The sequence below is a fragment of the Mesoplodon mirus genome (assembly GCF_964341445.2).
Source record: "Mesoplodon mirus genome assembly, chromosome: 7".
NCBI classification, from domain to species: Eukaryota; Metazoa; Chordata; class Mammalia; order Artiodactyla; family Ziphiidae; genus Mesoplodon; species Mesoplodon mirus.
In genome coordinates, this window is record NC_138983.1 from 70,667,624 (window position 1) to 70,689,766 (window position 22,143).

At 45.1% G+C, this 22,143-nt stretch overlaps 1 protein-coding gene across 1 annotated transcript; it reads right to left on the reverse strand.

The window, feature by feature from the left end:
• Nucleotides 1-7,494: 7,494 nt before the first annotated feature.
• Nucleotides 7,495-9,940, reverse strand: LOC309808558 (serum amyloid A-2 protein). The gene is made up of 4 exons (XM_082628938.1): nt 9,878-9,940; nt 9,459-9,550; nt 8,178-8,316; nt 7,495-7,787 (listed from the first exon to the last, which is right to left on the reverse strand). The coding sequence occupies exons 1-4, from the start codon at nt 9,880-9,882 to the stop codon at nt 7,625-7,627; spliced, it is 399 nt and encodes a 132-aa protein (XP_082485064.1). The 5' UTR covers nt 9,883-9,940; the 3' UTR covers nt 7,495-7,624.
• Between the last annotated feature and the right edge of the window lie 12,203 nt (nt 9,941-22,143).

The window sequence follows — 22,143 nt, forward strand, 5'->3', positions numbered from 1 at the left end:
CACTGAAAGAGATGCAGTCCTGAGAGAAAAAGAAATCATATGGAAAAGAAAAGGTCAGAATAGGATTATTAACAGATGGAATATGGCACATGAAGATTAGGAACATCTTTTTTCCTCTTATCTTCCATTATAAATTTTTTATGTGACTCTGACACGTTTATCGATTCTTATCTTATAATTGTTGTTAATTTGGGTGCATTATTTATGTGTACGTATGTGTTTGCATATTTAGTGTTGTTGTGGTGAGATGTGTGTGTAAAGAGAGAGAGGCATATACAGGTCAACTATATTATAAATAGACATTTGCTATTTTTCCTTATCTCATCCTTGGAATCCCAATCAGGACAGGAACTGGGTTGTTGGTTTCCTTCATCATCATACTCAGTAACTAGGAAAATGCCTAGACACAGGCAGACTTAATGAATCTTATTGGACAAACATGTTCACTGAAGAAAATCGAAAAATTTTAAATAAGTATAAAGATGAAAATAAAAGCAATACTAATTTCATCAGCCTAGACGGGGCAGGGGCGGGGGTGGGGGTGGGGGGCCGGTGTGCAGGAAGAACCTCTGTAGAAACGTCATGTTTCCAATCTATTGTCTCAGTGCATGTAGACATATGAACCCATAAACAAAAACAGGGTGATATAATACTATCATTTTATGTTCTGCTTTTTCACTCCACAGCTTATCATAATCATTTTTGCATGTTACTACCCTTACCTACCACAAAGTCAATGGCAAAGCCGAAATTCAAATCCAGCCTGTGAAGACTGAGCATTTGGATTCTTAGCCATAGGTTATAGAGTTGACACCTGAACTTGGCAGCCGTTATAGCACATAAACAAATAACTGGATGATATATTTTAATTCAATTTCATTAAATACTGATTAGCTTAATAATACCTCTCCAGTGGAATGTTACCCACATGAGAGCACTGATCTTGTCTATCTCAGATTCCCAGGGCCCAGAACAGTTCCTGCCACATACTGGGGGGAATCATTAAACGGGTGTTGAATAGTGAATAAAAGGACTAACGAGTTCTGTAGGCATCTTTACTGGAAGAATAAATTGAGGTTTTTAGAGACTCTTTGTTAGACTATTTTGGACAGTCCCAAGTCCATCCTGCAGAGAATAAAGGATGATCTCAGGGCACTGGCTCCCTCCCAGGTCAGATGGTTCAGGAACGAGGCACGCTGGCCAGCCTGAGTTATTGTCCATTTGCCCAACCCTTTCAGGAAACGTATCAGTGGGTCATTGACGGGAGATTTTGCAAATATGGTTTCAACAGAGTGGTTTGACAGGACTCCACAGGTAATAAATGTGTGTGTAAACCAAGCACACTATTCTCAGAGAGGACCTGGGTCTTCTTTCCCATAATTACAGATTTCAAAAAGCAAACCTGGGAAACTAGAGAATGGTGAAAGTGCTCCCTATGCACCCGAGAGTGAAAAACAGGCTGTTGAGTGATGCTTCTTTTCCATCACCCACAGCTGAGGACACAGTGGCTCCAAGTACCCCACATCCTAGAGAGGGCATCCAGGAAGCAGGGCCAGACCTCAGGAAACTCCCAAGGCTGACAAAGAGGCAGCAGTGCCGGCCTCTGCAATCAACATCTCTCTAACCCATTCCACCTCTGGTCCACTTAGGAAACGCCAGAGGAAAGGGTGGGGGAGAGACGGCAGTGTTGCCAGTCTTGTGGGGAGTGCAGTATTTGTGGACATAGGTGATTTCCTCAGATTGGTTCAGGGTGCCAAGAAGAATAGAAGAATGCCTGTTCAGTTCTCAGCTGGGTGCATGCTCACTGCAAACGCTCCCAGCTCATTCTGGTGCCCCTATCAAAGCAGAAGGGAGTGTGGTGAGGGAGTTCTTGAGAGAGTTGACATGTGTAGGAGCCGGTGACTGTTCTGGGGATTTCTAAAGGATGGAGCACCCATGCCAGCAGAGTTTAAAGAGGCAGTGGTGGAGTGTGACTAGGAAGGAGATGGGGTGAGCTCTTTCCCATCTGCCATCTCTGCAGGAAGAGAAGAGGCCCTCAGTCATTCTGGGGGCTCCACTGGAATCCATTGGAAAGACCCCTGAGGTTAGAGTAAAGGCAGTGCTGCGCCAGGTGAGGCGACACCTCAGCTAGGGAGGGAGCTTGGAACATGGACCATCATCAGGACCGGTTGTGGATAACCTGCTCCTCTCTGGGGAGGTCCTCCATAGCTGAAGGGCTGGTATGAAGCTGAACCTCACCTCAGGAGCACCCCCATCACACCTGATGATTAATAATAGCTCAAAGCTTATTATTATTTCTTCTCAGTAAATATAGTGAGAGAGAGAGAACTTGCATAGGTTTACACTTAAGTCTCATATTTCATCATTTCTAAGACACACATTTCTTGATTATACATTTCTGAAATTAGGACATGCCTTACATTCACTAATGACCAGGCAGCATTCATGAAATTGTTGTCATTGCTTTAGGATTAATTTTGTGTATGCTTTCCTTTTTGTTTATACACAAGAGTGATGTAAGATTAAAATCTATGTCTAAGTTTAAAAGAACTCTCTCAGTAAGTGTAAAATAAAACTTCAGAGTGATAAGAAAACATTATGTCTGAATCTAAATGGTAGCATCTTTTTTCTTGATGATGTATAAATAGTAACACATCTTTCAGTCTAGGGGTCTTAGACTCAGAGAAATACAGTGTGTCCTTTTTCCCCTCCTCTAGTCTCACAGAGTGTTCTCTGCTAACTTGCCCCTCTGATAATCAGCACAGTACTTTGGAAATTCAAAATATTCATTTATTTCTCCCAAGGCTTCTCATCAGCTACCACAATGTCTAACAGTTTATTTGCACATGGCATTTCTAATTTTCATTTCTATGAGAGAGTGTGCACAGTATCATTGGAGAAAACTAAATATTTTCTATGATGAAGTAAAATTACATCATTTTGGCTGTTGTCCGTATGATATTTGTACAGATTTAGTAGTCACCTCAAAGTGACTCATTATCACATTATGCAGATCCAAACCACATCCATACTTTCTACAACTCCCAAACCCTCCCCCCAGTTCTGTCCACTTCTGAACAACACTCTTCTTAGACTTTTTATTCATTCATTTCAACAAATATTTATACAGCAGCTACTATTTGTGAGGCCCTATGACAGGCACTGTGGATACAATGACAACACACAATAAAAGAGACAGGCCTTTGCCCTTGGGTTCCCTACCTACTGGCTCTAAAGACAGACAAGAAAACGGGCAAACACACTGGAGTGTGACGAGTCCTGGGGACACTCACCTACAGCAAGAGCAGGTACAACCAGATTCCCGCAGGTCCCTGTCATCCATCTCAAATGTGCTGCATCCCCTGACCCCACTCTCTTCACCCTCGTTCCTTTCTCAGAGCCAGAGAAGTTTCTGCTCCCCTTGGGGTTAACCATCCTTTGTGAGCTTGATCCCTCTGCCTCTTGCTTCCCCTTGACTCTGCTCTTATTCCTTCTTCTTTATCTTTGTTATCTCCCTCTTCCTTAGCTCCTTCCTGTTCCTTATAACTAGCCTGACCTTCTTTGAAAGAAAACCTTTCTTGTATTAGTAAAATAAAAAATTAGGTCAAGTTATTCATTTATTCGTTTTCAATAAGCATTTGTTGAGATGCCATTATATGCCAGGTACTGGATATTAGGGGTGAATAAGAGAGAAATGGTCACTTCTCTCACTGATTCTATAATACAAGGGAGGAAGATGGACCAAAAGAAAATCCAAACAAAAATCAGAAGAATACGCCAAAAATTTAGTAAAAGAATCCCACATGTTAAAAATTGGTAAAATGTAAAGAATAACCAGAGTAGGTCAGCCAGGATGATCAGGAAGGCCTCTCTCAAGAAAGAGTGAATTCGGGAGAGCCACACAGGTGAGACACTCCCATCCATGTGAAAAGCAAGCAGAGGAGTGTGTGGGCAGAGAAAATGTCACCTGCAAACGTTCTGTGCCAAATAATATCTTGGTTTGTTGGTGATACTAGAGAGTGGGGAGCTTGGGAGGGGGTAGCGTGAGATGCTGCTGGAGGGTGGCCAGGGACAGATCACACTGGGCTTTGTAAGCCATGATAAGCACCTGGATTATATTCTAAGGGACATGGGAATCCATGGAAGGATTTTAATCAGGGGAGAGACATGATCTGAGTATAGTTTGTATGCTAGACTGAGAGGTAGGGTCACTACATGCTCTGTTTTGCCCAGGACAGTTCCAGTTTATTGCTGTCATCCAGGTATAATTATCAATAATGCCCCTTTCACAATGGAAAGTGACTTGGTTTAGATGATAAAGTATACAGTCACACTTAAACAGAGGCAGAAGCCATGAAGATGGGGAGACTCCTGAGACAGCTGTTGCAGGAACCCAGGTGAGAACAGGTGCGGCCAGGGGCACTGAGGTGCACATGAGACCAAGCTAATGGGCTACAGGTGAATTTTGGAAGTAGAATCACAGGCATTGCTAGTGGATTGGATGTAGAGGTAAAAACAAGGGAAGCATCAAGCACATTTCCCAATATCTGGGGTGAGCCACAGAGGGAAGAGTTGTGTCATTTGCTGAATTGGAGGGGCCTGGGGGTGAAGAGTTCTAGAGGGAGATGAGTGTTCCCTTTGGACATGCAGAGTGTGAGATCTCTGGAAGCCATCCAATCAGCGGTTTCAGGAGGCCAATCAGATCAACAAACACGGAGCTTGGAAACCAGGTTCTGAGGGGGAGATATAAGTTTCAGAGCCGTCAGCATGTAGATACTATTTGCTGTGTTTGTTGGGGAGAATACAGAGAAATAAAAAGTGCGAGCCCAGAGCCAAGGCTGAGGGACACTTAGAGTATGGGGAGATGAAAAGACCCAGCTAAGGAGATAAAGGAAGACTGAAGGGAAGCAAAAGGAGAGTGTGGTACTATGAAGCCAAGAGAGAACCTTCCAGGAAGGAGGGAGAGGACAACTGGGCTGAGCACGGCTCAGAGGCCTCCTGATAGGAGGAGAGAAACATGTCAGTTGTTTTGGCAACATGGAGGTCAGTGGTGACCAGAGCTGTTTGGCTGAGTGGTGGGGACAGAGGTCAGGCTGGTGGGGATTCAAGTGTGAGTCAGAAGCGAGGAATCAGAAAGTGCAGATGGGCAGGTTTTCAACAAGTCTGACTGTAAAGAGGAAGAGGAAAACGTGCAAGAGTGAAGAGTGATGTGGATTGAAGTCAGGGTTTTCAATGTGGTGCTTTATTGGGAAAGCTGTTACTGACGGTCTGGACTCTGCAAGGTTTTGCCCATGTGAGGAACAAGTATGTTCTCCTCCCTGGCGTGAGTGTCACTGGGTGTCCTGTGCAAGAGAAGACCACCACAGGAGCTGGGCGGAAGGAAAGCACAAACCAGGAAGTGTTTGAGTCCTGCAACGTCCCTCCTGCGCCCTCAAAGGACAGAGATTAACACCGTGCCCAGCTGGCACAGGAGAAATGTTCACAGGGTCCAGTTCCAGTATCACAAGCGGGGCAAGGAAGGGTGGATGTGGAGCTCAGAGTAAATAAACTGCTAACCGGCACACACTCCTGCTCTGAACGTGGGATTCAGGAGCACTCCTAAGGGGAGACGATTCATGATCTCTGTAGGGGAAAGACAAGTTTAATTTCCTTGTCAAGGAGGAAGAAAAAGTGTGTCTATAAGGTAGTTAGTCACAGGAGAACTTTCTCATACAGGTCCCATCAGAAGGCACTGTCAGAGGTGTACGTGGAGGAGGCCCTCTTAAGGAGGATTCAGGCTGTGTCTCAGAAAAGTGGGTGTGACAAAATAAAGCAGGAGCAGGGTAACTGGGATTAGGGAGAGTGCGGTGGCAGATTGGCTGGCGAGAACAGGCTCACAGCACTGCTGAGTTTAGGGTTCTAGTGGTAAAGTCTCAACAGACCCCACGTTGTAAGGAGACTCCTGTTATGACAATGTTCACTATTAGATTTCTATCCCAGGTGCTGAAGGTATGGATTTTTGCAAAATGAGGGGAAAGAAAGGAAAAGTAGGAGAAAGGATGACTTGAAAGTTTGGATAAAACAAGTTCTCCAAATTATTGTAAATAGGAAAAATTTAATAATCACCCTTTTTATTACTTGAAATAAAAGTTGGATACAGAAGCCTAGTCACTATTCTTTTTTTTTTTTTTTTTTTTTTTGGCTGCATTGGGTCTTCATTGCTGTGTGCGGGCTTTCTCTAGTTGCGGTGAGCAGGGGCTACTCTTTGTTGCGTTACACGGGCTTCTCATAGTAGTGGCTTCTCTTGTTACGGAGCACAGGCTCTAGGCATGTGGGCTTCAGTACTTGTGGCTCGCAAGCTCAGCAGTTGTGGCTCACGGGCTCTAGAGTGCAAGCCCAGTAGTTGTGGCGCACAGGCTTAGTTGCTCCGCGGCATGTGGGATCTTCCCGGACCAGGGCTCAAACCTGTGTCCCCTGCATTGGCAGGTGGATTCTTAACCACTGTGCCACCACGGAAGCCCCTATTCACCACGCTTTAAAGTGTTAGATCATTTTAGTTCTTGGAATCTGTAATCTGAAAAAACCAAACACCAAAACCAAAGTTTTTATCCAAGGAAGAAGGTTATTGGTTTATCTAGGAATTTGTGATTTATTGAGTCACTCATAATTCCTGTGCTCTAACAGGCCCAAACCCCTTTTATTAGACACTGTTTTCCTCAATAAGAAGTAACATGCTGGGACTTCCGTGGCAGTCCAGTGGTTAAGACTTGGAGCTTTCACTGCCGTGGGCCTGGGTTGAATCCCTGGCAGGGAGAACTAAGATCCCACAAGCCGTGCAGCATGACCGGAAAAAAAAGTAACATGCTGCTGGCTTTCCTCTGTTGGGAAGGGTCCAGGGAGAGAAAATGATTTCTTCTCAAGGACCTGATACATATCCAAGGCAATACAAAACCTCCTGATACTTGATCTTGATGTTGTGCCTATGCCTCCGTTTCTTGACATGTTTATTCCTGGACACGTGCATAAGGCAAGGAATATAGAGTGAAGGGAAACTGCTTTGGAGGCACTTCTGGATGGCACAGACAGAAATTGGTTCATAGATGGATTTGTAGGTGTTGCTGAGAAATGAACAGAAGATCAAGGTGCAGTTGCTGGAGCAGGATTCCACGATCCAGTCCTAGCGAGGCTGTGTCCCCTGCCCGCACACAGACACCACTGAGGACGAACTAAGGGGACTAGACCCCAGGGCAGAGAAGCTGACAGGACACAACTGCCAGGGCGTGAAGAGGCCTGAATACAGAAGGGCCTAGAAAGAGCACCACTGTAACCAGAGGGGCCTGGAGGGGAGCGGGTCTGATTAGGGGAAGGGGTGGAGCAGGGTGTCTGCCCTGTATGATGCTGAGACTGTGGCCCCGACACCCAAGACATAGGCACAGACTCGGCCTTCATGTGGGTGTCCAGACATCACCCCTTGGGAACTAACAGGCTGTCCTTATATCAAAGAATAACACACGGTTTTCAACATTCAATCTCTTAAGCATTTATTAGATCTGCTGGCTTCTGTGGACAGAGAACACACTAGCTCAGCGTCCCTGCCCTCGGGGGCTCACAGCCCCGTCGTCTCCTGAGCAGAGTGAGAAGTAGCTCAGTACTTGTCGGGCAGGCCTGCAGGTCTGAAGTGATTGGGGTCTTTGCCGCTCCGGCCCCATTTATTGGCCTCCTGGTCGGCCCTTGAGTCCTCCAGTCCGTGGCCACTGTCTCCAGGCTTAAAAAGGTCTGTGACTCTCTGAATATTCTCTCTGGCATCACTGGAATGGAGGAGGGCAGGTAGGGGATTACTCCAGGGCTGACGAGCAACAGCCCACCCTCCCCATCTCTCCTCTTTCCAAGGAATCAAGGACTCTGACAGGAGCCAGGAAGGAGGGGATGAAGCCTGAGGCTGCCCGGGCTCAGCCCACCTCAGCCCTGCGGGTCCCCTTATGCTGGGTGAACAGCACCCATGCGGGAGGCTTGGGAATCGTCTGTGCCACCAGCCTTGCTCTGCTCTTCAGCCACTCAGACCCCACACAGGACACAGAGGGTGAGGGTGGATAAGAGGAGGAGAGGCCACAGCCCTACAGGAAGTCCTCCAGGGCTTGGCCCCTCCTGCCTGTCCGAGGCTCTCACACCCATCCCTGCATCCTCAGGGCCCCTGGTACCTGATCACTTCAGCAGCCCAGGCGCCCCCAGGTCCCCTTCGGGCAGCGTCATAGTTGCCCCGGGCATGGAAGTACTTGTCTGAATTTTTGTAATTGGCTTCTCTCATGTCAGAGTAGGCTCTCCACATGTCTTTAGTCCCTGGGAGGAAAGCACATAGAGGAAGGATTGTCAGGTGGACAGAAAACTGTGCCGCACCTCAGAGAAGAATCAAGGAATGAAAAATCTTCCACGGACTCAGTTTCATCCTGTGGCGAAAGCACCATGAGTACCATGGCTTGAGAAGAGCATACTTCGTGCCTAGTTTCCTGCTCCCGGTAACTCGAATGAGAGTTGTTACGGGGGGAGGAGCACAGCTGTGTTGGACCTGGTTGTTGGGCCCCGACGATGCTCTCTCTGGACTGCATCTCACTCAGGGCTCTATGTGATACGTTTAAAGGAGAGAAGGGAGCTCTCATTATAGGGCAGGATTCCTCAGCTTCATACTACTGAAATTTTAAGCCAGATAATTCTGTGTTGTTCAGGGCTGTCTGGGGTATCGTAACACGTTTAACAGCATCCCTCACTTCTACCCACTAATGGGCAACCTATTCCCCAAGTGTGACAAACAAGAACGTTTCCAAACATTGCCAAATATCTCCAGGACACAAAATTGGTCACCCTGAAGTGCATGTAAAGGCCGAGTTCCTACTGGAAGCTTGATATATGTTATTAGGTTCCCCCCCGACCCCGGTCACACACGGGTTTTTTTGTCAGTTAAAAGGCTAGAAAAGGGTAGGAAACAGACTAAACCAGGGACAGTGTCACTGAGTATAGGAAGCAGGAGCAAGAGCTAAGCTGAAGGTCCCTGAATTATCCAATTAGGAAATGGAAGGTAAGAAGGAAGAGAAGAAGAAGAGGGAAGGAAGGAAGGAAGGAAGAGAGCAAGGGAGGGAGGAAGGGAGAAATGAGTGGAGGGAGAGAAGAAGAGAAGGGAAATAGATGGATAGCTTTCATCCTACTTCATGCAATTGGTCTGAGGGAAATGCTGTACCATTTCAAGACTTATTTTATGTCTTCCATTCAAACTTCCATTTCAGCTGGGAATGATGACTGTTCTTCCTCTAGTAACTGATAGACATAAATGCTGTGGTTTTCAATCAGTCTGAAAAAAAGCTCCCCAAACACCTGGCACATTCTACCACATAGGGCAGCACCGCCTAAGACAGTAGCTCCAACCCTTAAGAGTGCTCATGGTGAATCCCAGAGGCCCTTGGGTGTCATGCCCCCTCCACCAGCCTTACCTTCATAAGCCTCACCAAGGAAGGAAAACCATCCGCTGTGGACTCCCAGCACCAAGGAGCAGAGAATGAGGCCTGTGAAAAGCTTCATTGTGCTGAAATGAAAAGAGAGGGTCAGGGAGACACGGCCAAGCCTTGTACACCCACCCTGGGATTTGTATGTCAAGGAGGGCCCGGCTGTTCCTTCCACTTGTTCTCATTAGACCCTCAGTGGTCCACCTAGGGAACAGTGCAGTAGGACCTCACTCGGAGCCACTAGCCCTCAGCTCTGAACCCACCAACCCTGAACCCAAGACTGTCTAAGAGGTCCCCAAGGTGTCTATGGTGGAAGAGGAGGGCAGCTGGGACCTAGATGTGTCTTGCTAAAGCAGCCTGTAATTAATCAAAAAGCATTTCCCATGCACCACTCTGCCAGCACTGACCTCATACAGGACAAATACAAAACAGAAGATTTAAAGTAAGTGTGTTCAAAGAAGTCACTCCTTGGAGAAGTTTCTCACCTGAACCAGGTGGAGCAGACCTGCTGGGGACAGGTGGCTGTATTTATACTGAGCCATCCCTGCTGGGGTCATGGGGTGAGAAGGAAAGCTGGACTGGTGCCTGGGGGAGAGTCCCTGCAGGTCATTTCTCCTACAAAACTGCAAAGGGTAACTTCCTGGAGACCAGTGGCTGTCCTCATCCACAGGTCATAGTTCTCATTGTGCAACCCTGAGAAAATAGGTAGGCCTGTTCTGCCTGGTGGCCACTGTCAGGGGTGGAGGGGCTGAGGCCCAGGCCACCTGGGCTATGGAGAAGAGGGTGTGGAGCTCCAGGAAGGAGGCCCCCAGGCTGCTGGAAGGTGTGTGGTTAGAGGGTACTCTTCCAGCCTGGACCTTGCTTTCCTGGTCGTTTCCTCAGGATGGTCCCTTCTGGACCAGATAGCAGATGTTCCAGAAATTAAATCCTTTGAGCTCATGTCCAAATTCTTGAGCTTCAAAACTGACAGTCCAGCCCCACCGATTCACATGTGTGCCCTGAGCACCTTCCACCACTCTGTGTGCCTATGCTGACCTTTCAGCTCCAAGGCAATAGAGAGCCCTCTCAACCTCCTAGCCAACAGGAGGTGTATTATCTAAGCTGGCTCTTGAGATGGGGGTAATCCTAGTAGAGGGGAGTTCCTGCTAGTTCCTGCATCCTGGAGATGCATCATAGTGGGAGTGAGAGTGTTTTGGTGCAAGGGGCTAGTGTGTAAACTCTAAGAAACCTCTAATAGGGACATAGGGGTGTAACAGCTGTTATGGAAAATGGCAGCCCAAATGGGGAAGTGCCAGGCTCCTAGTCAGGGGAATGGTCGAGGTGTCTGCTGTATTTTCCTGGTAGGGGTGTATGTGGGGTGCCACTGTGAGTCAAAAATATCAGCAGGGTCCTCCCAGCAGATGAGGCCTGTGTATGTATGTGCAGAGCTTTCAACTCTCAAGAGAAAATCCCTTGTGCCTCATCCTCACCTGGAGATTAAAAAGAAACGAAATTGAGTTTTTTGTAGTGAGGTGGGTGGACCTAGAGTCTGTCATACAGAGTGAAGTAAGTCAGAAAGAGAAAAACAAATATCGTATGCTAACACATATATATGGAATCTAAGAAGAAAAAAAAAATGTCATGAAGAACCTAGGGGTAAGACGGGAATAAAGACACAGACCTACTAGAGTATGGACTTGAGGATATGGGGAGGGGGAAGGGGAAGCTGTGACAAAGAGAGAGAGCGGCATGGACATATATACATTACCAAACGTAAAAGAGATAGCTAGTGGGAAGCAGCCGCATAGCACAGGGAGATGAGCTTGGTGCTTTGTGACCACCTGGATGGGTGGGATAGGAAGGGTGGGAGAGAGGGAGACATAAGAGGGAGGAGATATGGGAACATATGTATATGTATAACTGATTCACTTTGTTATAAAGCAGAAACTAACATGCCATTGTAAAGCAATTATACTCCAATAAAGATGTAAAAAAAAAAAAAGTACAAGAAATGCAAACAATTTCTCAAGTCCAATTGCCTTATAGGACTATTTTAAAAAACCTCTTCCAAGGACCAATTTAAATTTAAGTTAACACAAACCATGTCTGTCTTTTATCACGCTATCTGGTGAATAACAGGCACTCTTTCATTACTTTATTCATTCTACAGTTACTTGCTGAGCTGTCCCTACATGCCAGCACTCACCCGGGTGCTGGATGTCTCTAGCCACATGGCGTTTATGTTGTAGTGATTAATCAATAAGTATATAACACAAATAGTGACATCCCTCATTATCTAAATCTAATCCATTCCTGACAGTGTGTTGCGGAGCAGTGGCTTTTTAGGGGTCAAGGGTAGCAAATTTTTGAATATCAATTATATTACAAGAGAAAAAATACTAATCCCTCCCTAGCCAATTTTTACAAATAATATCAGAAATACTCGAGCACCTGTTTAACAATCTATCAATAATATATACACAGTATAAAACAAAATACCAATTGCCTAATTTTTTAATAATTAATAAGCCCATTTGTTGGTGTCTTGTGTGAAATCCACGCTAATACTCTAGAAAGGTGAATACAAATTCTGTTTTCTTCCTATACGGCAACAAATATGCACGGTAAATCTTAAAAATTAAAAAATTTTTAAAGATAATGCCAATAATTTTTGTATAATAAAATATACAGGAATATTGGCGACAGAATAACTTTAAAAATACACATCTAAGAGTAATCTCTGTCCAAATTCAAGGAGCTGGGTGACAGTCTTTTCTACCTGGCACTGGAAATTCTGTATACACATGGTTGTAAACAATGGTCTGAAGTTATAGGTGATGCAATTATTGAAACACACACACACGCACACACAAACATGTTAAGTGGACGACTGTTTATATTGCCTTTACTTTTTATCACCCTGATAATATGAGACTGTGTTTGCAGTTAAATTTTTGAATAGAATAGACATTAATGTTTAATGTGTCTTGATCACTCTGGCATTGGGCATCACTGTTGTCTGCAGGGTCTAAACCCAAGGGTGGCCTTAGGTAGTGATATTGACACACATCACACATATCACATACCAGAGAGATAGCAGAGTATCTGGGAATAAATGCAGGTAAGTCAGTGGATTTGGTGGTGGGACCTTGTGGAAGTTCATTTCTTTTTTTTAAAAATAAATTTATTTATTTTATTTTATTTATTTTATTTTTGGCTGCCTTGGGTCTTCATTGCTGTGCGTTGGCTTTTCTCTGGTTGCAGCGAGCAGGGGTTACTCTTCGTTGCGGTGCACGAGCTTCTCATTGTGGTGGCTTCTCTTGTTGCAGAGCACTGGCTCTAGGCATGCAGGCTTCAGTAGTTATGGCACATGGGCTCAGTAGTTGTGACACACAGGCTTAGTCACTCCGTGGCATGTGGGATCCTCCCAGACCAGGGCTTGAACCCGTGTCCTCTGCATTGGCAGGTGGACTCCCAACAATTGCGCCACCAGGGAAGCCCTGGAAGTTCATTTCTGATTGCTTTTATTTTTCAGTGAAATATGGAGCAAAGTCATCAACTGAGAGGAGGATGGAGGAGGAATAGGTGTTGGAAGTTTCAGGAGAGAAGTGAAAAATCATCATCTAGGAGAACGGCACAGGGAATGAACTGAGGAAGTGTAGTCAGATTGCAAGGCAGCTCGAGGTTAATGACCATGAATTGAAAGTGAGGCTAGTCACTGTGGTTGTGTGTTTTTCTCTGACCACATTCAGTTGCCAAAGTGTAGACTTGAAGTAAGTGGGGAATTGGATATCACCACTCATTAAATACTTGTTGAATTATTGGATGAATTAATACATGCAAAGGTCAAAGGAGGATTCATTTAAAGATGAGGGACGGTTAAAGTATAGAGGGAGAGAGTTAACAAAGGGAGAGTGAGTGACTGAGAGTGAAAGATGAGCATAACAGATACTCCAAGGTCCAAGAGTCCACAGGACCACTAGGGATGTGGTTGCCCAGGTGTAGTAGGAGCAGGTCTTTCTCTAATAAGGGAAGGAAAGGAGAGAGGATGAGGAAGATGTATTTTGAGATGGAGGAGAGAGAACTGAGGGAAACCAGGAACACCTGTCTTTACCTGTCACAGGACTCATCACTCTCTACCTGTGTGCATTTCTGAGTTTGGCACCACAGTGCACAAAACCCAGGGGTAAGAACCTTGTCTGACTTACTGACAGGAAATCTGCTGTATCTCTAACACCTAGCACAGCACTCCAACTATAACAGGTTCTTTTTATTGATTGAATGAATCAGTAAGTGAATGAAGGAGGAGACTGTTAGAGGTCTTGTGTAGGTGGAGTTTGGAAGTTAAGAAGAATGAGAAAGCTTTGAAATGATGCGCACTGTGTAGTATCAGTCATTTAGAGATGAATACGGACATTGTTTATATGCAGTGAAAACCCAGCCTACTTGAATGGCTGAACTTACTGTCAAAAAAATATATCCAGAAAACAAACCCTTCTCACCACCTCTACAGCTTCCAACTCATTATTCTGCACCATCATCTAGATTACTGTGATGAATCCCTAACTGGCTTCCATATTTCCACCCTGGCTCCCAACTAGTCTCTTCTCAATACAGCAACCAGACTGTTAAAACACAAGATAAATCATGTCACTCTCTGCTCAAGAGGATCTCAGTTTTACCTATAGCTGAAGCCAAAGCCCTGCAATGGCTTACAATACTCTGCTCTGTCTCACGCACACCTCATGGCCTATGTCTCTCCTCTCACTCCTTTCCCTCCATTCACCACACTGGTCTCCTCCCTGATCTTTAAACACTCCAGGCGGGGCTTCCCTTCCCTGGCGGCGCAGTGGTTGAGAGTCCGCCTGCCGATGCAGGGAACAAGGGTTCGTGCCCCGGTCCAGGAGGATCCCACATGCCGCGGAGCGGCTGGGCCCGTGAGCCATGGCCGATGAGCCTGCGCGTCCGGGGTTGTGCTGTGCAACGGGAGAGGCCACAACAGTGAGAGGCCTGTGTACCGGGGTGGGGGGGAACACTCCAGGCGCATTTCACCCCAGGGGCTTATTTATTTATTCCTTTCATCTGGAACATTCTTTTCCCAGATATTTGCATATTGGGGCTTTGGGAAGAGCAAGATCTTAAATTTCAGGATGCAGGAAGGTTCAACGATATAATTAACAGTCACTAAGAGTGCTGGCAGCAAATATGTTGAAATGAGGGTTGTAAGTGACATGAGGACATTTTCCAGGAAGGTGGGAGAGGACTGGGGAGATCTATCAGCAAATATAATAGAGACATGCTTTGCCCTCAAATATTGCTAATCAGATTGTCTATTTCAGAAGCATCCTGTGGGCGTTTGAAGAATGCAGAGTCGTGGGCCAGAATCTTGAAGGTTCTGATTCAGCAAGTTTGAATGCCTGTGTTTCAAAATCTCCCTGTTTTGGAAATCACTTGTGTAGAGAACATTGGTAAGGCTGGAGAGAGAGCAGTAAAGAATTTGACAGGGACTTAGGAGAAGACACTCCAAAGAGCATCGGGGGTAAATTCTGTGGAAATGGCAGTGGAGGAAAAAGAGGAGGGAGACCCCCCTCTTTCCCATTCTATTGTTCCGGAATTGCAGGAGGTGTACCCCAGGGGAGAAGGTGACAATAAAGTGGAATCGATATGGGAAAGGCAAGTTTCAGGTTTTTCTAACAGGGAAAAGAAATAGGCAAAGATAAAGGGGAGTACTCACCACAGAGCCTTCTCACCCAGGGCTCAGAGGAAAGGCAGGTAGAATGTAAAGAGGTCTGAGGCTGACCCATAGAGCAATTAGTTTTTGTTAAGTGAAAGAAGGGACAGGATGACAGGGGTAAAGGAAATAGTGGTTTAGCGTATTGTTTAGTGACGGCAGGCTGGGATCATTTACTGCTTTGGGCTGAGTGTGCAGTGCTGTGCTGTGGAAGGCGGATACTTATGAGCCAGTAGAACTGCCCCCGACTCCAAAGTCCAAAAGGACTGTAAAATGAAACAATGGGGTTGCCTTTCTGATCTCCCCCTCCTCCTAATAACGGAAGTTCTAGAGAGAATAGAACAACAAAGGAGCAGGGTAGGAAAGAGAGGTTAGAGAGAGTAGGTAAGGTATACTCCCAACACATGTTTACTATGAAATATTTATGAGAAGTTGGTCTTTCAAGTTGACCCACAGTGTTCAAACTTAGTGTCCATAGGCCTAATAGGCCAGGTCTTTCTACCACCCGAGATCTCTAATTACTGGGAAGAGGACCCCAATTTTCTCCTTAGGACAGGGGTGCTCTATTTATTTATAAATTCATCTTTTATAGAGTCACAGCCAATTCATTCTTTCTCACATGTATACCAGGTCTCCTGGGAATGCCTCTCTTTTACTCATTAAGAAAACAATCCACTTCCATACAAATGAACTTATCTACAAAACAGAAATAGTGTTACAGATATAGAAAACAAACTATGGTTACCAGGGGGTTAGGGGTGGGGGAGGGATAAAATTGGGAGATTGGAATTGACATGTACACACTACTATATATAAAATAGATAACTAATAAGTACCTATTGTATAGCACAGGGAACTCTACTCAATACTCAGTAACGGCCTATATGGGAAAAGAATCTAGAAAAGAGTGGATACATGTTTATGTATAACTGATTCACTTTGCTGTACACCTGAAACTAACACATTTTAAATCAACTATCCTCCAATAAAAATTTTTTAAAAAGAAAGAAACAATCCACTTCCAAACTCCTTTCTGATGGAGAAGCTGTAGAGAATATAAATGGCTTACTCAAGTACCAGAACCAAGAATGCACACAAAGCCTTGGCCGGTGCCCTGTCTACTCCAGCCCCTTGCCTCCATAGCTAAACAAATTCTCTCTTCTGAGAACTGGCAAACCTCTTAAAAATATGATGGATGGTTTATGGTAATTCCAGGTTGCGTTATTTGGTTTGGGAGAACGCCACTGGACACAGCAGTCTGAGCTTCTGGCAGTAGAAACCAGAACTTTGCCCATTCCATCTTTCCACGCTTATCTCGGATAGAAAGATTCATTACAAAACACCAGAATACCTTCCCAGTAGAGATTGTGTCACTGAGTTCCCATCACAGACCCTAAAACCCAGCCACCTGGACTTAGAGGCAGCGTTAAGAGCCAAGCCCTGGATTTGGATGCACCTAGCATGACTTCTGCTCTGTCATATACTCATATTGTGGAAGAGCATTTACTGACCTGGAGAAGCATAGTTAACATCTAAGGAGAAAATAATGTAATAGAATATGATCCCGTGTTTGTTAAAAGACATTCTCTCACTGTGAACATAAGCTAGGAAGTTGTATATCAAATGGTATCCATGTTTCTAGGTAGTGAGAAGTGTTCATCTTATTCTGGGTTTTTAGGATTTCCTACAATATGTTCATTCATCAACTATTCAACCTTCAATGCAACAGCCACTATGCTAGGTGTTGGGCATATATTGCAGGGAGAGGGGACAAGAAATAACCAGGTCCAGGCTATGCCTTCATGAAAATGAGACTTGTAATTGGGGAGAAAAATGATTATACATGCATAGAGAGAAAGCTCATACTTATTTTATGATAAAATCAGTAAGATTCCAATAAATAAAATGGAAAGACTATGTACAAAAAGTATAGTGAAAGAAAAGAGAAGGCAAGGTGTCACTCATCCCCCTAAGATTGTTATCTCCCCCAAAGAACAACAATCCTCAGATATTAACTTCATGACTCATTCCCATCCTTCCTCCTTAAAATTAATAAAATCAGAAATGGCTCAGGTGTCAAAGGTTTCCTGCCCCTTTACTTCCTCCAGCCAGTAGGCTCTCCATTACTGCAGTAGGGAGGACAGGGGAAATGATTTTCCACCTGTTTCTTCTACTTAACATGCTCATCATTAAGCACGTAAAAGGACCAACAATTTTTTTTTTTGATAAATTTATTTATTTATTTTTGGCTGCATTGGGTCTTTGTTGCTGCACACAGGCTTTCTTTAGTTGCGGCAAGCGGGGGCTACTCTTCGCTGTGGTGCATAGACTTCTCATTGCAGTGGCTTCTCTTGTTGCGGAGCATGGGCTCTAGGTGCTCTGGCTTCAGTAGTTGTGCAGGCTCAGTAGTTGTGGTGCATGGGCTTAGTTGCTCCGTGGCATGTGGGATCTTCCCAGACCAGGGCTCGAACCCGTGACCCCTGAGTTGGCAGGCAGATTTTTAACCACTGCGCCACCAGGGAAGTCCAGGACCAACAATTTACTTAAGGATATGGACTCCTAATTCTGTTTGGTGTGTGTCCCTTCTTGCAAAGCCCACACCCCTCATTAGAGAGAACACTCTCCTACTAGCATAGAGTTTCCAGTCTGCATCCTCCAGGCACCAGGAAATCCCAGTTTGAACCTGTCTGTACTTAGTTCTGAGTCTCTTCCCCCAAAGGCTGTTGTATTGCTCCTCTGAAGGCTCCTGGATTCTAACTGATGGAATGGATCAAGATAATGGACGTGCAGGGGAGCATTGTGGGGTTATGTCACCAGCCCCCTGTTAGCAACAGCAAGGCCACCCTCAGGGCCGGCAACTGGTGTTGTCAACATACCAAAAAGCTCTGCACTGTGTTTTAAAATATTTTATTTTCGTTCTTTTTAAACACTTGCAAAAGGGAGTACTGAATCATAGACAATGCAAAGCTCCAAATCTCTTGTGGAATTGTGTAATATTGGTGAAACTAAGAACTCATTTGGGGAGGGGATAATTTTGTTGTTGTTGTTTTTATTGAAGTAGAGTTGATTTACAATATTGTGTTAGTTTCTGATGTATGGCAAAGTGATTCAGTTATACACATATATATTTGTGTATATACATATATTCTTTTTCACACTCTTTTCCATTATGATTTATTACAGGATATTGAATATGGTTCCTATACAGTATACAGTGCTATACAGTGTATACAGTAGGACATTGTTGTTTATCTATTTTATATATAGTAATGTGTATCTGCTAATCCCAAACTCCTAATTTATCCCTTCCCCCACCCCCTTTCCCCTTTGGTAACCATGAGTTTGATTTCTATGTCTGTGAGTCTGTTTCTATTTTGTAAATAAGTTCATTTGTATCATATTTTAGACTCCATATGTGTGATATCATGTGGGAGGGGAAATTTTTTAAGTCCCAATAATTCTTCTTAAGTTTAGTTTAAATTTCAAGTGATTAACAATAAGTATATCTTATGAATCATATTAAACCTTCTGTACTTGCTAGGCTCTTCAAATTGTTAAGCATGTTTGTCAATTTTATAAAATAGAAAAGCTTTTCATTTTAGATGAACAATAAAATGTTATGTCAAAAAGAGAGTCCTTTTCCTTCTACATTCATTGGCAGGAAAATCCAACTTGGGAAAATTTACTGCTTATGATTGAGCAAAGTCAAACATTTAGATTTACGGGAGAGTCTGTCTCAACCTGGTTAACAAAATAAGGAGTGCTTGTTTAGCTCTCTGTGTCCTAAACATCCTGGCCTCCCTGGTTTCTCTTAGTCTTTCTTCTGAGAAATGTGACTTACAACACAGTGAGTGGTTCAATAAACAAAGTATGTCCAGATCCAAGTGATTTGCCTTCCAATTTTCTTTGAACTAACTTGATTCTCTGCCTAAATGGAGACTCACATCTCTCTTGATACATTGCGTCTTTCCATACTCCCAGCAGTGTATCCTCTGGTCAGACTTGCTGGATGAGCATACTGCCCAGAAACAGAGACCCCACTTCTCCGAAGCCCCCAGCCTGATTCAGGAGCTCCAGGCTCACCGGTTACTTCCAGGGATGGGGAACTCACAGCATGGAGAACTGACCCCAGGTCAGAAGGGAAGCTGGGGCAGGTGCCACTCAGAGAAAGACTGGGGATAATGATGTGAGCCCCTGCTTGGCCTACCTGCCCTTCTTGGCGCACAGACCTACCCACCTCCAGGACCTGTACACTTGAGAAAGGCCTGGAATTACTGGCATTTGGACCAGTCAGAAGGTTTTAGGGTCAAGGAAAAACAGTCATGGCTTCCTGTGGTCCAGCTGGCTACCGCATGTCCTAAAATGTGCTTCCCAACTTCCACCAAGACTTCCCTTTTCCCCAACTCTAATCCTGTGGGATCCCTCAGACAGATGGGGAGTCATCAACTGGGGAAGGAAATACTTTGTGCTTCCTCAGACCTTCACCCCAATCCCATCCCAACTCCAATGAGATTTATAAGCTCTAAGAATTTGAAAAAGAATAGATACATGTATACGCATAACTGAATCACTTTGCTGTACACCTGAAACTATCACAACATTGTTAATCAACTATACTCCGATACAAAATAAAAAGTTAAAAAAAAAAAAAAATCCTGACTTTTTGTAATGCGTCAGGGCTAACACCTCACCCAGCCTCTCAACTAGTATTCCCGCCTGGCTGACTCAGGATGCTTCCTGTCCCTCTGATGATGTGTGTGGGGTTTTTGGTTGTTGTTTCTGTTTTTCCTATTTTCAACATTTTGGCTTTCTTTTCTTCTTGAAATACTTGTAACAATAAGACGATTTCTGTTTAAAATATAGGTTTTATTATTATTCAGGTATGGATGGTAAGGCCAACAGATCAGGAGACAACTGCCATTAAAAAGACAGTTTGTTACTCACAGATCCCCAAGGAAGGGGGCACATCACACCAAGGGGGACGGGGTGGCCACACGAGGAAGCACCCAGGGTGGGCCAGGGGACAGAGAGAGTGGGAGAAAACGTGACAAACGCCTTTATTGTGGTTTCTGTGGGAGGACCAGTGAGGCAGGGTGAGCGGGTTTAGGACTGGCTCCTTTGAATACTTTCAGATCTCGCTAGGCATAGGGGCTGGTTCCTAGTTGTCTGGTACCTGGCTCTGGTGTGATCAGGGCAGGTGGATAGTGGCCCAGAGCGTGAGGGAGCAATAAAGGAGGTGGTTGAAGTGTGAGCTCTGGATTGGTTGGTTTGTATTTGAAAGGCTCACTCACAGGTTAGTTTACCATCACAGGTTAGTTTACTAATCTGTAAGAATTGGCTACCTCTGGGAGAAGCAGTCCCTCCAGGGGCAGGGAGGCCCCAGGATGTGAAAGCATCAAAAACACAGATACAGAATGAAAACATGTTTAACACAACTTCTGAGGCATCCTTGGAGTGGCTCAGGCATCCCACTGCTGTCAGATGAGCCGGGCTGTATGAGGCTCTTGTCAGTGGATGTTGGATCCTTGCCTGGCTTGCTTTATCTTGATGTAAATCCCTGTAACCTCTACTCTTCTACCTAAACGTCTCCAGTCTCAATCCACACCCAGCGGTCCACTCTTCCCCCTCTGCAGAATGGTCAAGGACCTAGTGAACTCCTCAACGGCACGTTCAACTATGTTCTAGAGTCCTTGTCAGTCAAAGTGCAAGGGCCTCCTCCCTTCTCGGCTTTTACACATCGTTCTCCCCAGCCTGCCACTCCACAATCACAACCCAAAAAGTGCACTCTCTATGTCCTCCGCCACCCTGCATCCATCCCGCGGAAGCTTCCATTCCTACATCCTCAGTGTGTTCCATCCACTGTCCGCACTCTTCTTTCCCCGGTCTGCACCACACCTCAAGTAACAATCCGGTCACTTTGATGCCACAGAGCACTGGCTGCATTACTTGTGCCTGTGCAGGGAGGATGAGAGCGGATGCCCACTGGGTCCTCACCATCTCCGCCACACCTCTCATGGACCGTCCCCAGGTGCAGTCCAACACCAGTTTAACATTGCCTGTAGGATGGTGACATGGAGGATGGTACACACACTTCTCCATGGGTACCCATTGCTTGATGTGAAATGGTTTCATCCAGACCTGGGTTAAGGACGATCTTCAAAGCTGTATGGCTCTACTTCTCTGGTGCCTATTATGGATGTAACTGGTGCTGCAAACATCTCTCAGTTCTCTTGGTCCCTGGGGATGCCCTCTGGCCCAAAGACAGAGACGGCAGTCACAGTTGTCCCCCCCCTTGGGGTAAGTCCCAAGATCGCGCATCTTAGAGACCAGTGCATGTCTTCTCTTGGCCCTTACTTTTTTTAATTTACTTATTCATGGACCTTTATTCATCCATAAAAAATAAATCTGTTGTGTCCCTAAAAAAATTCCACTGAGAATTTTTGATTAGCATTGCAATGAATTTATAAATTAATCCAAGGAGAACTGATATCTTTACTAAGTTAAAACATCCTCTCCATGAACGTGACATACACCCCCCACTTTTTATCCTTTAACAAACTTAAATTTTCTCTGTAAATATCTGTGTATTTTTAAAGTTTTCCCTAGATAGTTAATGTTTTTGGTACTATTTTGTATTGTATTTTTTTAACTGTTAAGAATTGGTGTTGGGACTTCCCTGGTGACGCAGTGGTCAGTAATCCGCCTGCCACTGCAGGAGACATGGGTTTGAGCCCTGGTCCGGGAAGATCCCACATGCTGTGGAGCAATTAAGCCCATGCGCCACAACGACTGAGCCTGTGCTCTAGAGCCCACGAGCTACAACTACTGAGCCCGTGAGCCACAACTACTGAAGCCTGCACACCTAGAGCCTGTGCTCCGCAAAAGGAGAAGCCACCGCAGTGAGAAGCCTGTGCACTGCACTGAAGCGTAGCCCGCGCTCGCTGCAACCTAGAGAAAGCCCGC

Excerpts from the sequence above, each read along its gene's own strand:
- LOC309808558 (XM_082628938.1), bottom strand. Across the intron at positions 8,317-9,458 it reads CCTTGGTGAGGCTTATGAAG|GGACTAAAGACATGTGGAGA; the intron begins GTAAGGCTGGTG and ends CTTTCCTCCCAG. Across the intron at positions 7,788-8,177 it reads TGGGCTGCTGAAGTGATCAG|TGATGCCAGAGAGAATATTC; the intron begins GTACCAGGGGCC and ends CCTCCATTCCAG.